Here is a 15,067-nt window from a genome sequence, read left to right as displayed (position 1 = left end):
TATCATAGTGTGTAAGCAATTTTAACCATCTTCGCTGCCGCAAGTTAAGATCCTTTTTTTGAACAGATGATGTAGACTCTGGTGGTCGGTATACACCTAACAAGAGACACCATACAAATAGTGTCGCCAAATCTTCAAGGCATGAACAATAGCTGCTAACTCAAGGTCGTGGACGGGATAGTTCTTCTCATGTACCTTTAGTTGTCTAGACGCGTAGGCAATCACCCTACCATTTTGCATTAACACTGTGTCGAGGCCAATGTGTGACGCATCACAGAACATAGAGTAAGACCCTGAACCCGTAGGAAACACCAACATTGGGGTTGTAGTCAAAGAAGTCTTGAGCTTTTGAAATCTCTACTCACACTCTTCGGTCCATCTGAACGGAGCACCCTTCTGGGTCAATCTGGTCATAGGAGCAGTAATAGATGAGAAACCCTCTACGAAACGATAGTAATACCCTGCTAAACCAAGAAAACTCCGGATCTCAGTGGTTGAAGACGATCTGAGCCAACTCTGCACTACTTCAATCTTTTTCGGATCTACCTTGATCCCCTCACTCGATACCACATGACCCAAGAACACCACTTAATTAAGCCAGAATTCACACTTTGAAAACTATGCATACAACTTCTTTTCTCTTAAAGTCTGAAGCACGATCCTCAGGTGCTGCTCATGATCCTCCCAGCTCTGGGAGTACAACAAGATGTCTTCAATAAACATAATGACGAATGAGTCAAGATAGGGCTAGAATACACTGTTCACCAAGTGCATGAATGTTGTTGGGGCGTTGGTCAACCCAAATGACATCACAAGGAACTCGTAATGACCATATTGAGTCCTGAAGGAAGACTTCGGAATATCGAGATCCTGATTCTTCAACTGATGATAGTCTGACCGCAAATCAATCTTCGAGAACACTCTGGCACCTTGTAACTGATCAAATAAGTCATCAATACATGGCAATGGATACCTATTCTTCACTGTAACCATGTTCAACTTAATATATTCAATACACATGCGCATAGAACCATCTTTCTCTTTTACAAACAGGACCGAAGCACCCCAAGGTGACACAATGGGCCGAATGAAACCCTTATCAATCAACTCTTACAACTGCTCCTTTAACTCCTTCAACTCTATTGAGGCCATACGATATGGTGGAATAGAAATGGGCTGAGTGACTAGCAACAACTCAATACCAAAATCGATATCCCTATCAGGCAGCATGCCCAAAAAGATCCACCGGAAAAACATCTGGATAGTACCTCACTACCGGAACTGACTCCACGGTAGGAGTGTCAACACTAACATCCCTCACAAAAGCTAGATATGCATTACACCCCTTCCCAACCATCTGTTGTGCCTTAAGTAAAGACACCACCCTGCTAGGAACATAATCCAAAGTACCCCTCCACTCCAACTGCGGCAAACCTGGCATTACTAATGTTACCGTCTTAGCGTGACAATCAAGAATAGAGTGATAGGGCGACAACCAGTACATGTCCAAGATAACATCAAAATCTACCATACTTAGCAATAATAGGTCAACTCTAGTTTCAAAACCACCAAGAACAACTAAACACGATCAATACACACAGTCAACAACAATGGAATCTCCCACTAGCGTGGACACATAGATAGGAGAACTCAAGGAATCATGGGGTATATCCAAATATGGAGCAAAGTAAGATGATACATAGGAATAAGTGGAGCCTAGATCAAATAAAACTGATGCATCTCTATGACAAACCGAAACAATACCTGTGATGAGTCAGTTCTAAAGCAACCGCCTTTGTACTAGTTGGTAGAGCATAACATCTGGACTAGCCTCCCCCTCTAGGGCAACCCCTACCTCAGACCTCTACCTCTAGCTGGATGTTCAAGTGGAGTGGAAACTGGTGCGGTAACCACGACCCGAGAAGTCTGAGAACCTGGTGGAACACATGGAGCCTGAGTGGTCTGTGAAGATGCACCCCTCCTAAGTCTAGGACAGTCTCTCACCATATTATGAGTATTACCACACTCAAACACAAGCTCTCAAAGAACGTGGATGCCGAAACTAGCTCGGGCCTGGTCGCTTGGACTGACCGCTGAAAACATCCCGTGCAGTAAGTGCACTAGACAGTGGCAGTGCATAATGGGCAACCTGAAACCTGGGAGTAGCCAAACTACTACTGGAAGATGGAAGTGTTGAATGAACTGGGCGGCTCACATAGCTAGAATATATGATGGGTTGCAACTGGGGCACAAGCACCACTATATGTGCCAGAATCTCGAGGCCTTTTGGCCTCCCTCTCCTCTCTTTCCTGGCCCCACATACTTTCCAATCTTCTAGCGATCTCCACCACCTACTGGTATAGGGTATCAGTCTCCAACTGTCGAGCCATGCTGAATCTAATACCATGGTTGAGTCCCTCGATAAATAGACGGACTCACTTTCTGACTGTGGAGACTAAGGCCGGTGCATGCCTAGACAACTCGCTGAACCTGACAGTATACTCTGACACGGTCATAGCACCCTAGCGCAGCTGCTCAAACTCCACATGCCATGCATCTCAAAGGCTCTAGGAACAAACTCACTCATGAATATCTTTGAAAACTGAGACCGTGTGAGTGAAGTTGCCTCGGCCGGGGTACCCTACTCGTACGCTTTCCACCACTGATAAGTTGTTCCCTTAAGTTGGAACATAGTGAAAGCAACCTCACTCGTCTCCACATTACCCATAGTACGGAGGATATGGTAGAACTCCTCAAGAAAACCATATGAATCCTCTGAAGCTAAGCCACTGAAAGTAGGGGGTGGTACTTCTAGTACCTCTCGAGCCTGAGCTACTCCTTCTCACATATTGCTACCCTAACCTCAGGCTGGACTGGGATAACCGATTGTACTGGTATAACCTTCGGGACCTGGCCAACCTGGACCCACTTCTTTGGGGTACGGGCGGCAGGAGTCTGTGCTCCTCCCCTAGCCTAAAATGTGGCAGGAGCAAGTGGAATCAACCCTGCCTAAGCTAGAGTACCAAACATGCTCAAGAACTGGGCGAGAGTCTCCTAAAGTGCAGGGGCAACAACAGGCGTCTCAGGTAACTGCCCCCAACAGGAGCTACTAGTGGCTCCTCTATTGAAGCTCGGGCTGGCGCTTTGGCTGCACCACGTTCTCGTCCACGACCTCTTGTGGATCTAGCAGGGGGCGCAGGTGTTTGATCAGCAGATCCAGCTGTGCTTGTCCTCACAATCTGTGAGAGAATAGAAAGACAGAGATTCAGAATTTCGAAGTCAATAAATTCGCACGATTAGGAGTCAAAGAAGTGAAACTTTTCCTAACAGTTCGATAGCCTCGCGAAGATAATTACGGACGTCTCCGTACCGATCCGCGAGACTCTACTAAACCAGCTTGTGACTCATAACAACTATGAACCTAAAGCTCTGATATCAACTTGTCACGACCCTAATTTCCCTCTGTAGGATGTATGATGGCACCTAGTCTCTAAGACTAGGTAAGCCTAAAATACATGAGGAATATAACTAAAACAATGATAAAACTCTCAGATACTCAACAACTATCATAAAGGAAACTTTGTAACTAAGCAAAAACAAACTCCCCAAAATCCAGTAATAACAAGCAACAAGCTTTACAAAAAAGTATTGAACATCCCTATACAACAATGTCTATAAAAGGGGAAAAAAGTGAAATAGACTAGATAGAGGGTGACTCCAACGCCTCCGGATGCCGGCAAGTATACCTTGAAGTCTTCGAAGCTGAGCTTGTATCACTGTTGCTTGGACTCGTAAGAGGTACCTGGGTCTGCACAACAAGATATGCAGAAGCGTAGCATGAGTACACCACAACGTTGCCTAGTAAGTGCCAAGCCTAACCTCGGTAGAGTACTGGCGAGGTCAGGTCAAGCCCTACTGGAATAAATAAGAAAACTGAATAGGTATATAACAATGTAATAATGATAATAATGGAAATGAAACAAAAAGAAATATACCAAGATTAGCTACACTGAATTAGGGTAAATAATGCATCACGGAAGAAAATAAAGAATGATATGCCAAGGGAACAAAGAAACCAAAGCACAAGTGAAGTAATAGAAAAGTATCAACAAGATAACTATTGAGGTGCCGCCTTGTAGTATAAACTCACAAAACATATCACAGTCATTCCTTATATCACCGCGGAAGCCTTGCATTTAGTTTTGAAAATCATTTTTCCCGAAATAGCATCTCGCGTTTTAGCCAACCTTCTCACACCACGTGACTTCAAGTAGTTTCCCTACTAGCAACACGTGTATCAATCCCACGTTATCTCACTGCATGTGTTTCAACTCCAATCCTTATACCACCGCATGCATATCAATATCACAACGTATTACAAATCGCACCTCAAGTGCCCAGTGCCCAATATCACAACTTGCCAAAGAAGTCAACATTAATGGTGTTTACACAATAAATAGCGCATGGCTCAACCACAATATGTACAAGAGTCTCAACAATAACAACCGGGCGTGAATAACTCAACAAGAATAGTATTTCATAACTTAACAACTTTGCCTCAATGTTAATCACGACCTTTTTAACTCAATACCAATTTCAAAACCAAGATATTCCAAGAAATAACAATTTCAAGCAAGGAACTCAATGGTTAGATAATGAATAAAGAGTAAAGGAAACAATAATTTCAACTACGCATGTAAAGGCAAATAACAAGTAAGAGGTAAGACAAGTAAAGCATGTGAAGATAGACTAAAGATGACCAATATAACATATTATGGTAACTCAATTAAAGGCATGAAAAAATCTACATAGCTAGAACCGGTCAATTACCATGTTTAGCCTGTGTACGCACTCGTCACCTTGTGTGAGTAGCTTCCACATATCACAATTAACACAAAACAACACCAATCCTAAGGGGTAATTCCCTCACACAAAGTTAGGCAAGACACATACCTCAAAACATGCTACTCAATCCACTAGTAAGCCTTTCCCTCGTTTATCCAACTCCGAGCAACTCGAATCTAGCCAAAAAACTGCATGCCATAAATATAAATTATAGGAAACTATTTCGAACAATAAAGTTATGATCTTTAAAGAGAAATAAAAAGTCAACTCAAAAAGTCAACCCGCACTCGGGACTCGGAACACGACCAAAATTATAAAATCCGAACACTCATTCGATAACGAGTCCAACCATACAATAATTACTCAAATCCCTAAAATTTTGCCTAAGAAGTTTTCATAATACTTCCCCAAATTTCCAACTCAAATCACTAATTAAATGATGAAAATAACAATGGATTCATGTAATATTGCCTAAACCGAGTTAGAATATCTTACCCTAATGATTTCCTTGAAAATACCTCAAAATATCGCCACAAATCAAGCTCTCTAGGTCTAAAAATGAAATATGAGATGGAACCCTCGACTTTCTGCCCGCTATTCGCTCTTCTGCGAGACCACAGTCGCACCCGCAACGTCGCACTTGCAAAAAAACCATCACAGGTGCAGTTCCAACTAAAGATCTGAAGACTCGCACCAGTGGAACCCTAAGCACACCTGCGCTTCTCCGGAAGACCTGCCACATCTGTGTGTTTGCTTCTTCACGCCACTGGCCGCACCTGCGGTCTCAGCTGGGCAAGACCAGCTTCGCTTCTGTGGCTCGAGGTCCACTTCTGCGGTGCCGCACCTTTTGCAGCCTAAAGTGTGCAGGTGCGATTCCACCAGACACAGCCATGCTTCAGCAATCACACAAGTCCAATATTGTTTTGGACTCTATCCGAATCACACCCGGGGCCCTCAGGATCCCATCTGAATATACCAATAACTTACAAAACACATAACGGACCTACTCGAGGCCGAAAATCACATCAAACAACATTGATTCAACAAATTGCAACTCAATTCAAGCCTAACTAAACTATGAAAATCTAAATTCCAAAACTAACACCGAATCATACCAAAATAACTCTGATTGACCTCAAATTTTGCACACAAGTCATAAATGACATGACGCACCTACTCTGTCATGACCCAATTTCCCCTATAGGTCATGAGGGTGCCCAACGTCGTCGCTGGGCAAGCCTGTATCTCACGAACCGCAGCATACGGCCCATGACCTCATGGAATCCTGGTGCAGACATAAAATCCGTTGGGGCCGGCTCAGCTGCAGGTACCGAGCCCTACTCCTCAATAACAGGATCCTCCACTGGATCCACTGGTGGTGCAACTGGAGCAACTCTAGGATGCCCTCGTCCTCTGGCAGGAGCTGGAGCCCTCTCTCAGACTCTGCCTCTACCTCTAGCAACAAGGGGGAGCAGCTCCTCCATGGAGGGGTATATCTTCCGCGTGCATTCTCACTATTTGTGAGAGAACAAGAGAAATATACTTAGCACAACATGAACTGCATGATAGGAGATGAAGAAAGAGAAGTTTCCTAACATCCTATAGCCTCTCGAAGATAAGTACAAACATCTTTGCACTGATCCGAAAGACTCTATTAGGCCTGATCATGACTTGTGAGACCTATGTGAAGCTAGTCTTCTGATACCAAGTTGTCACGACCCAATTTACCCTATAGGTCATTATGGTGCCCAACGTCGCCGCTAGGCAAGCCAACGGTGAACTAGTCATGTATTTGTTCTTTTTAATAATTTCAAAATAGTTGATTTTTATTTATTAAGAGAATGATTAGTAGGAAATTATAGTAAAGTAAAGCATAAACTAATGAAAGAGTAAATACAATGAATTTAATACGCAAAACCATAAAGTGTATACTAGAATATTTCCAAAACCCGGTGTCACAAGTGTATGAGCAACTAGTAGAATATACAAACCACATATACTACTGTCTGGAATAAGATAGAAAGAAAATAAATACAAAAGAGAGATTGTGGGTGTTGCAGAACGGACACAGAGAGCAGCTCACCACTATGCCTTAGGGTAACGGGGGTATGCGCATGAATGACTGTCAGATGCACCTGCCTCAGATCCTGCATGATTAGTGCAGAAGTGTAGCGTGAGTACATAAATAACATGTACCCAGTAAGTATCTAGCCTAACCTCGAAGAAGTAATGACGAGGGGTCGACATCGACGCTTACTACAGGCCAATAAATAAAGTACAAAAATTCTAAAAGGCATGGAACACATCAATAATAATAACGCAATAATGAACAGTAAATAAGTGATTCTTTAACTATATCTCCATTTAAAATCTCCAATTAGAATATACTAACTTTAACAAATACCAGCCATCAAGTAAATTATAATTTCTCAACTCATGAAAGTAATATCAAGTGTAATCGGATTTCGAGCATTATCACGCACGATTTATGTCGAGGCACGGCCCGATCCAGAATAATATGTACACTACCGAGGGTCGATCGGCGTTAACCATAGATGTATCTATTATACTATAGATGCATTCGGCCCGCTCTACAAGAAGAGAGAATACTCTATGAACTCCAATTTAACGCCTACTACAAGACTAACATACAAGGAGGCACAATTTCTACTAACGGCCAAGTAACCCGCCAAAACTCAAAGTAAACGAAGTTCACTCTTTACGAATCCTTTATCAAGTTTCAATATAATTTAAGCACTTAAATTAACAAGTGGAGTACAATTAATACAAGTATTACATGATACAGTCCTAAAACTACCCGGACATAAGCCTGATTTATAGCTACGCACGAACTCTCGTCACTTCATGCGTATGTAGAACCCACAATTAGTAGTAAATAGTAACTTAAAATACCTATGGGTAAATTCCCTCTTACAAGGTTAGGCAAGAGACTTACCTCGTTTCCAAGTTCACTTTCTGGTCCACAAATTCACTCTAAAAGCCTCAAGTCGGTGCCGAACAATCCGAAGCTAGCCAAATATTATATAAATTAATCAATATATGCTCCAAAGTTCATAATTTATCTATTAGATTAATTCCCCAACCCAAATTGGAAGATTCCTAAAATTCACCCCTAGATCCACGTGCCCCGATTCCGAAAATTTTTGAAGATAAATGTTACTCATAACCTCTTGAACCTATATATATAATTTTTATTCAATTCCATGATCATTTTCGTGGTCTAATCCCATTTTTACCAAAACCTAGGTTTTCCAACCATCTCCTAAATATTTCCACAATTTCTATGTTAAAATCTACCCATAATGCATGGTTTAAACTCATATTGTATAGAAATTACTTATCTCAAAGTGCTAGGTGGAAATCCCTCCTCAAAGAGCTCTAAATATGACCAACAAGTGAGAGAAATGATGAAAATGAGCCTAAGTCGTGATTTTTAAAACATACTGCCCAGGCATTTCTTCTTCGCGATCGCGGAAAAGGCCTCGCGATAGTGAAGTGTAAGGCCTCGGAATTTCGTGGTGCCGAAGTAGACTTATGTGTCAATGATTTTCGAGGCGGTACAGACTATTTGGGTTAACAGTGTGTTGGAAAGTTGAAGAAAACTTTTGGCAGAATAGGGCATTTTTGTGGCCCACTATGCAGCCACAGAATGGCCGCAAAGTGAAGCAGAAAACTAGGCAAATTTATGATGACATTTTGCAGTCAATTATGCGACCGCAAAAAATATTGTTTCACTGGCCACACACCAATCGCAAAGCCAGCATGGAGAATTTTTCGGAGGGAAGTTTTGCGGTACATTATGCGATCGCATAATAGGTCTGCGGGTCACAGAACTGCCGCAGACCCAACTCGAACGTCCCAGTTTTGTAGCACTAATTGTGGATAGTCTCCGGGAAAGAATCATGACCGAGGCTCATCATTCCAAGTATTCCTTGCACCCAGGCTCTACGAAGATGAATCATGATCTTAAGGAAGTCTACTGGTGGAATGACATGAAGAGGAATGTAGCAGACTTTGTGGCAAAATGTCCAAATTGTCAACAAGTAAAGGCCGAACATCAAAGGCCCAGTGGGTTGGCACAGAACATAGAAATTCCAATGTGGAAGTAGGAAATGAATAATATGGACTGTGTGGTAGGACTACCTCGCACTCCATGCAAGTTCGACTCAATTTTGGGTGATTATGGGCCGACTCACGAAATCAGCACACTTCTTGCATGTTAAGACTACCGACACAATAGAATAGTATGCTCAGTTGTATATCAAAGAAATAGTTAGGTTGCATGGCACTCCAGTTTCTATTATCTCCGATCGAGGGGAACAGTTCATGGCTAATTTTTGGAAGAAATTTTAGCAAGGTTTGGGTACTCAGGTAAATCTTAGTACATCCTTTCATCCGCAGACCGATGGGCAGGCAGAGTGGACTATTCAAACGCTTTAGAATATGTTGCGCGCTTATGTTCTTGACTTCAAGGGTAGCTGGGATGATCACTTATCACTCATAGAATTTGCCTACAACAATAGTTATCATGCTAGTATTCAGATGGAATCGTTCGAGGCTTTATATGGTAGGAGATGTAGATCTCCCATTGGGTGGTTTGAGATTAGAGAAGCAGAATTGATAGGGCCAAATCTCATACATCAGGCAATAGAGAAGGTTAAGATCATTACGAAGCGGTTGAAAACTGCTTAGAGTCATCAGAAGTCCAATTCGGTTATTCGCCGTAGGGATTTGGAGTTCAAAGAGGATGATTGGGTATTATTAAAGGTATTCCCCATGAAGGGTATAATGCGGTTTGGTAAGAAAGGGAAATTGAGTCTGAGGTATGTCGGACCGTACAAAATCATTCAGAGGATTGGTCAGGTGGCGTACAAGCTTGAGCTACCACCTGAGATATCGTTAGTGCACCCGGTATTTCATGTATCTATACTGAAGAAGGTAGTCGGAGATCCGTCGCTTATTGTGCCAGTTGAGACTATTGAGGTTAATAAAGAACTGACCTATGAAGAAATTCCAGTTTCCATCTTGATAAGCAAGCCCAAAAATTGAGAAATAAAGAAATTGCTTCCGTGAAAGTGTTATGGCGAAACCAACAGGTTGAAGAGGTCACCTGGGAGGCGGAGGAAGAAATGAAAAAGAAGTACTCAGTTGTTTGAATAACTATGTAATCATTTCTATAAAATTGTTTCCTATGAACTATGTATCATTTGTACAGTTTATGCTCAGGATGTCCCCTTTCTAGTAATATATTGCTTATGAGACCACGGTTGGTGTTGTTTCATATTATGCTGCATCGTTGGATTATGTATATGCTGTTAGGATTGGTTTTGGGAATTCTCTGGTAGGTGGATAGGCCTAATTACAGGGGAGACTCTAGCGAGATTTTTGGAAAATTAGAGAGTTAGAAAATTTTGGAACTGCTGGTGTGTGGTGTAGCAGCTGAGTCGCATTGGATGCTAGTGGTGAACTTTAGCCCTCATTCGAGGACGGATGATCTTAAGTGGGGGAGGATGTAAGACCCCGTAAAATTTTACCTAAAAACCCAGGTTTCATGGTGCCGAGGTAGACTTATGTGTCAATGATTGTAGAGGCGGTATGGACTTTTTGGGTTGAACAGTGCATTGAGTAGTTCAAGAAAACTTTTGGCAGAATAGGGCATTTCTGCAGCCTGCTATGCTGCCGCAGAATGGCCGCGGAGTGAAGGAGAAAACTGGGCAAATTTTGGATGGCATTTTGCGGTCAATTATGCGACCGCAAAAAAATCATTTCGCGGGCCGCACACCAATCATAAATCCACCATGGAGATTTTTCCGGAGGGAAGTTCTGCAGTGCATTATGCAACCGCAGAATAGGTCTGCGGGCCACAAAACTGCCGCAGACCCAACCCGAACGTCCCAGTTTTGGAGCACCAATTGTGCGATCGATTTGCGGACCGCATAAGTGTTATATGATTGCATATGCGACCGCAAATCTGTTTCGGAGCCTTATTTTTTTGGTTTTATAAACCCGACCCCATTCTTATAAAACAATATTAGGAGTCATTTTAGAAGGTTCAAACTTATATTTTGTGAGTGGGGAAGTGTTCTAGAGTGTGAGAGGGTTCCTCAACTAATTGTTCCTCAATTCCTGCACAAATATTGGAAGATTAGCAAGGGAAACTCACAAGGTCTTCATCCTAGGGGTAAAATTCTACACTCTAATCCTCAATTTCGAAAATTAACTAAATGTGGGTAAATAGTAAGGCAATACTTGGTTGTGGGGGTTGTTCATTTTGCATGCATGTACTATTAAGAGTTGTAGGAAGATTGTTGAGCTAAAAAATGATAGATATTGGGTTGTGGGATGATAGAATCCACCATAGGAGAACCTTGAAACCTTAATGCACACCTAGTGTTTGATAGAATACTCATATGAGCTGGAACCACGATCATTTTCCTAATTTTTAGTTCAATTTGTTATATTTCTAAAATAAATCGAAGTTGCTAAGGTTTCTGGAACATTTTAGAGTTTAAGGAAGCTCAAGTGAGGTATGTTGTCTAAACTCTTCTCTTAGAATTAAACCCCCACAATGTCCTTGTAAATCCTGGGTTGCTCATTATGAATCGATTATTCCGAACAAGATTTGTGTCAAAAGACATGTGTACAATATGTACTCCAAATGCTCTTGTTAAGTTGTACTACTATTTGATAATGTGTTCAAAGTATGGATTGCACATCTAAATGCTATGGCTTCAAGTTGTGTTTCAAATAAAAGCTAATGTCAGTTGCGTAAGAAATCTCAATGCGCTTAAGACTCTTGTATGCTCATATATGTTCTTAGTGTCTTAAATGTAAATGCCTTGTTGTTGAAAATCCATGATGACGGTTGAAAGTGAAAAAGGTGAACATGAAATATGAAATACGGCCAACGTGCCAACAAGGGTATTACAATTGTGACCATTAGTGCCAATGAAACGAAAAGATGTGAAACAAGTATTAAATGAGATGATTGATAGAAAAGTATGATGTCGATCCACACAGCATTGTGGAGAGACGGCATAGCCGATCGGGTCGTGATCGGACGCCATGCCGCACACATGGTGGTGATTGTGTTGGAAATTGTGATTGGAAATGTGATTGTGGTTGATGTCTCGGATGAGAAGGCCTAGCCGATCGGGTTTTGATCGGACGCCATGCCGCACACATGGTGGTGATTGTGCCGGAAATTGTAATTTAAATTGTGATTGTGATTGTGGTTGATGTCTCAGATGAGACGTCCTAGCCGATGGGGTTATGATCAGACTCCGTACTAAAAGTACGGTGGTATTGTGAACTGTGATATATCGGTGCTAAGATCTCCCAACCAAAAATATGGAAATTTACTTGAAACTTATCTTGCTCCTAACTTGGTGTTTGATATCGTTTGAGGCTTTATATTATGATTGTTCCTTCTTGTATTATTACTCATTCTATTGAGAGGGTGCTTAGTTATACATTCTAGTACTATTCCATATGTATTAACGTCCCTTTTGCCGGGGGCACTGCATCTTTAATGAGAGCAGGTGGTTCCACAGCAGGTGGCATTAATCAGTGATAGCAGTACACTCTCTTCCCAGCTGACTTGGTGAGTCCTACTTCATTTCGGGGTCATGTATCTTTTGTTCCTTGTGTACTATGTTTGAGGTATAGCCGGGGCCTTGTTGCCGGCACTAGCATAACACTCTTTTGTATCTATTACAGGCTCTGTAGACATAGTGCGGGCTGTATATTGGTGCTGGGAAAGCAAAACAAGTTATGTTGTGTTTGAATCACCTGTTCCACTTCAGACCATGAAAATATGTGTATTTTGACACTTTAAAAAGGAAGTAACTAATGGTGATGAATTGGTATTGTATACGTGATCTTCTTATTGTCTAATTATTGAAAATATGTTTTCTCCTTATTCATGAGGGAGTTTGGGTAGAAAGTATCAAACATTCTTGCTTGACCGGGTTCACTCGGTTGAGCGTCGGTCCCGCTCCCTGAGTTTGGGGCGTGACACGAAGGCAAACTACCTCGAACCCAGGAAAATAGGCATCGCGAATGCGGGGACCCTCACGCGAATGCGAAGGCTTGACACATCTGATCTTCTCAAATGCATGGTCCACTTTGCAAACGCAAAGAGAAGATGAAGCTCCCCCCAGGCCCTTTTCCTTACGCGAACGCGGGCCCCTTCACACGAATCCGAAGGCCACAGGTCCCAGACCTTCGCGAACGCGGGCTAGGGGTCGCGAACACGAAGAGCAACCATAGCCCCTCATATTTTCCTTCTCCGCAAACGTGACACAACCCTCACGATTGCAAAGAAGGAAACCAGAACCAGCATACCTCATTTTTTGGACTTAGCTCCGGGTAGTCCGAAATTCACCCGAGCCACCAGGGACCCTATCCAAATGCACCAACAAGTCCAGAAACATAATACGGACCTGCTCAAACTCTCAAAACACATAAAACAATATCAAAACTAAGAATCGCACCCCAAAACCAAATTGAATCAAGTTATAAACTTCAAACTTTTCAACTTACTCCGAACGCGCCGAATCATACTTAGACTGCTCGGAATGACACCAAATTTTGCTTAAAAGTCATAACTCACCATGTGGAACTATTCCCAGGGTCGGAATCCCAAACATACCTCGATAACATCAAAGTCTACTCCAAACTAAATTTAAATAACTAGAAAATTTTCAAGGTAGCAACTTTCAACATTAAGCGCCGAAACGCTCCCGGGTCATCCGAAACCCAATCCGTACATACGCCAAAATTCAAAATCATCATACGAACATATTGGAACCGTCAAATCCTAATTCTGAGGTCGTTTACTAAAAATGTTGACTCAAGTCAAACTTGACCATTATAGGCCACTATTGAGGAACTTTAAGTATTTTGATTTCAACTTGAACCCTTTCAAATGCTAACCAACCATCCCTGCAAGTCATAAAACAGTAGAGGCATATACGGCGAGTCTTAATTAGGGGAATAATGATCTTAAAAGCAAAATAATTGTTTGGGTCGTTACATTCTCCACCTCTTAAACAAACGTTCGTCCTCGAACAGGTCTAGAATCATACCTGGAGTGCTGAATAGGTATGGATATCTGCTCCGCATGTCCTCTTAGGTCTCCCAAATTGCATCCTCGATTGGTTGACCCCTCTGCTGGACCTTTACCGTAGAAATCTTCTTAGACCTCAACTAGCGAACCTGCATGTCAACTCACTCCTCCTCATAACCAAGACTCTCATCTAGCTAAATTGTGATGTAGTCTAACACATGCGACTTGTCAGCATGATACTTCCGGAGCATAGACATGTGGAAAACCGGATGAACTCCTGATAAATTGGGAGGCAAAGAAAGCTCATAAGCAACCTCCCCAACTCGCCTCAATACATCAAATGGACCAATAAACCATGGGCCTAGCTTTCGCTTCTTCCCGAACCTCATGATTCCCTTCATCGGCGAGACTTTCAAGAGAACCTTCTCGCCCACGATAAATGATAAATCACGCGCCTTCTGATTCGCATAACTCTTCTGTCTGGATTATGCTGTGCGAAGTCACTCCTAAATCAACTTCACCTTCTCCAAAGCATCCCTCACCAAATCAGTACCATATAACCTAGCCTCGTCGGGCTTAGACCATCCAATGGGCGAACGACATCGCCGCCTATACAAAGCCTCAAATGGAGCCATCTCAATGCTGGACTAATAACAGTTGCTATAAGAAAACTCGGCCAAAGGCAATAATCAATCCTACTGCCCTCCGAAGTCAATCACACATGCTATGAGCGTATCCACTAAGATCTAAACTATCCGCTCTGACTGCCTATCGATCTGTGGATGAAAGGTTGTTCTAAGCTCTACCCGGGTGCCCAACTCACTCTATACTGCTTTCCAAAAGTGCAAAGTGAACTGAGGGCCCCTATCTGAGATGATGGAAATAGGAACACCATGCAAACGAACAATCTCTTGAATGTAAATCTGGGCCAATCTCTATGACGTGTACGTAGTCACAACCAGAATAAAGTGTGCCGACTTGGTCAATCTGTCAACAATGACCCAAACTACATCAAACTTCCTCAAATTCCACGGCAACTCAACTACGAAGTCCATAGTGATTTGCTCCTATTTCCACTCATGTATAACCATCTGTTGAAGTAGGCCACTTGTTTTTGGTGCTCATGATTAA

General features: G+C 42.3%; 1 protein-coding gene across 1 annotated transcript; it reads right to left on the bottom strand.

Annotated features, from left to right (window-relative positions):
• Positions 1 to 1,219: 1,219 nt before the first annotated feature.
• LOC138908296 (uncharacterized) lies at positions 1,220 to 14,571 on the bottom strand. Its single transcript, XM_070198954.1, has 4 exons — positions 14,458 to 14,571; positions 3,076 to 3,239; positions 2,092 to 2,219; positions 1,220 to 1,578 (listed from the first exon to the last, which is right to left on the bottom strand). The coding sequence occupies exons 1-4, from the start codon at positions 14,569 to 14,571 to the stop codon at positions 1,220 to 1,222; spliced, it is 765 nt and encodes a 254-aa protein (XP_070055055.1).
• Between the last annotated feature and the right edge of the window lie 496 nt (positions 14,572 to 15,067).

The sequence above is a fragment of the Nicotiana tomentosiformis genome, chromosome 3 (assembly GCF_000390325.3).
Source record: "Nicotiana tomentosiformis chromosome 3, ASM39032v3, whole genome shotgun sequence".
Lineage (NCBI taxonomy): Eukaryota > Viridiplantae > Streptophyta > Magnoliopsida > Solanales > Solanaceae > Nicotiana > Nicotiana tomentosiformis.
This window is presented reverse-complemented; position numbering and strand designations above follow the sequence as displayed.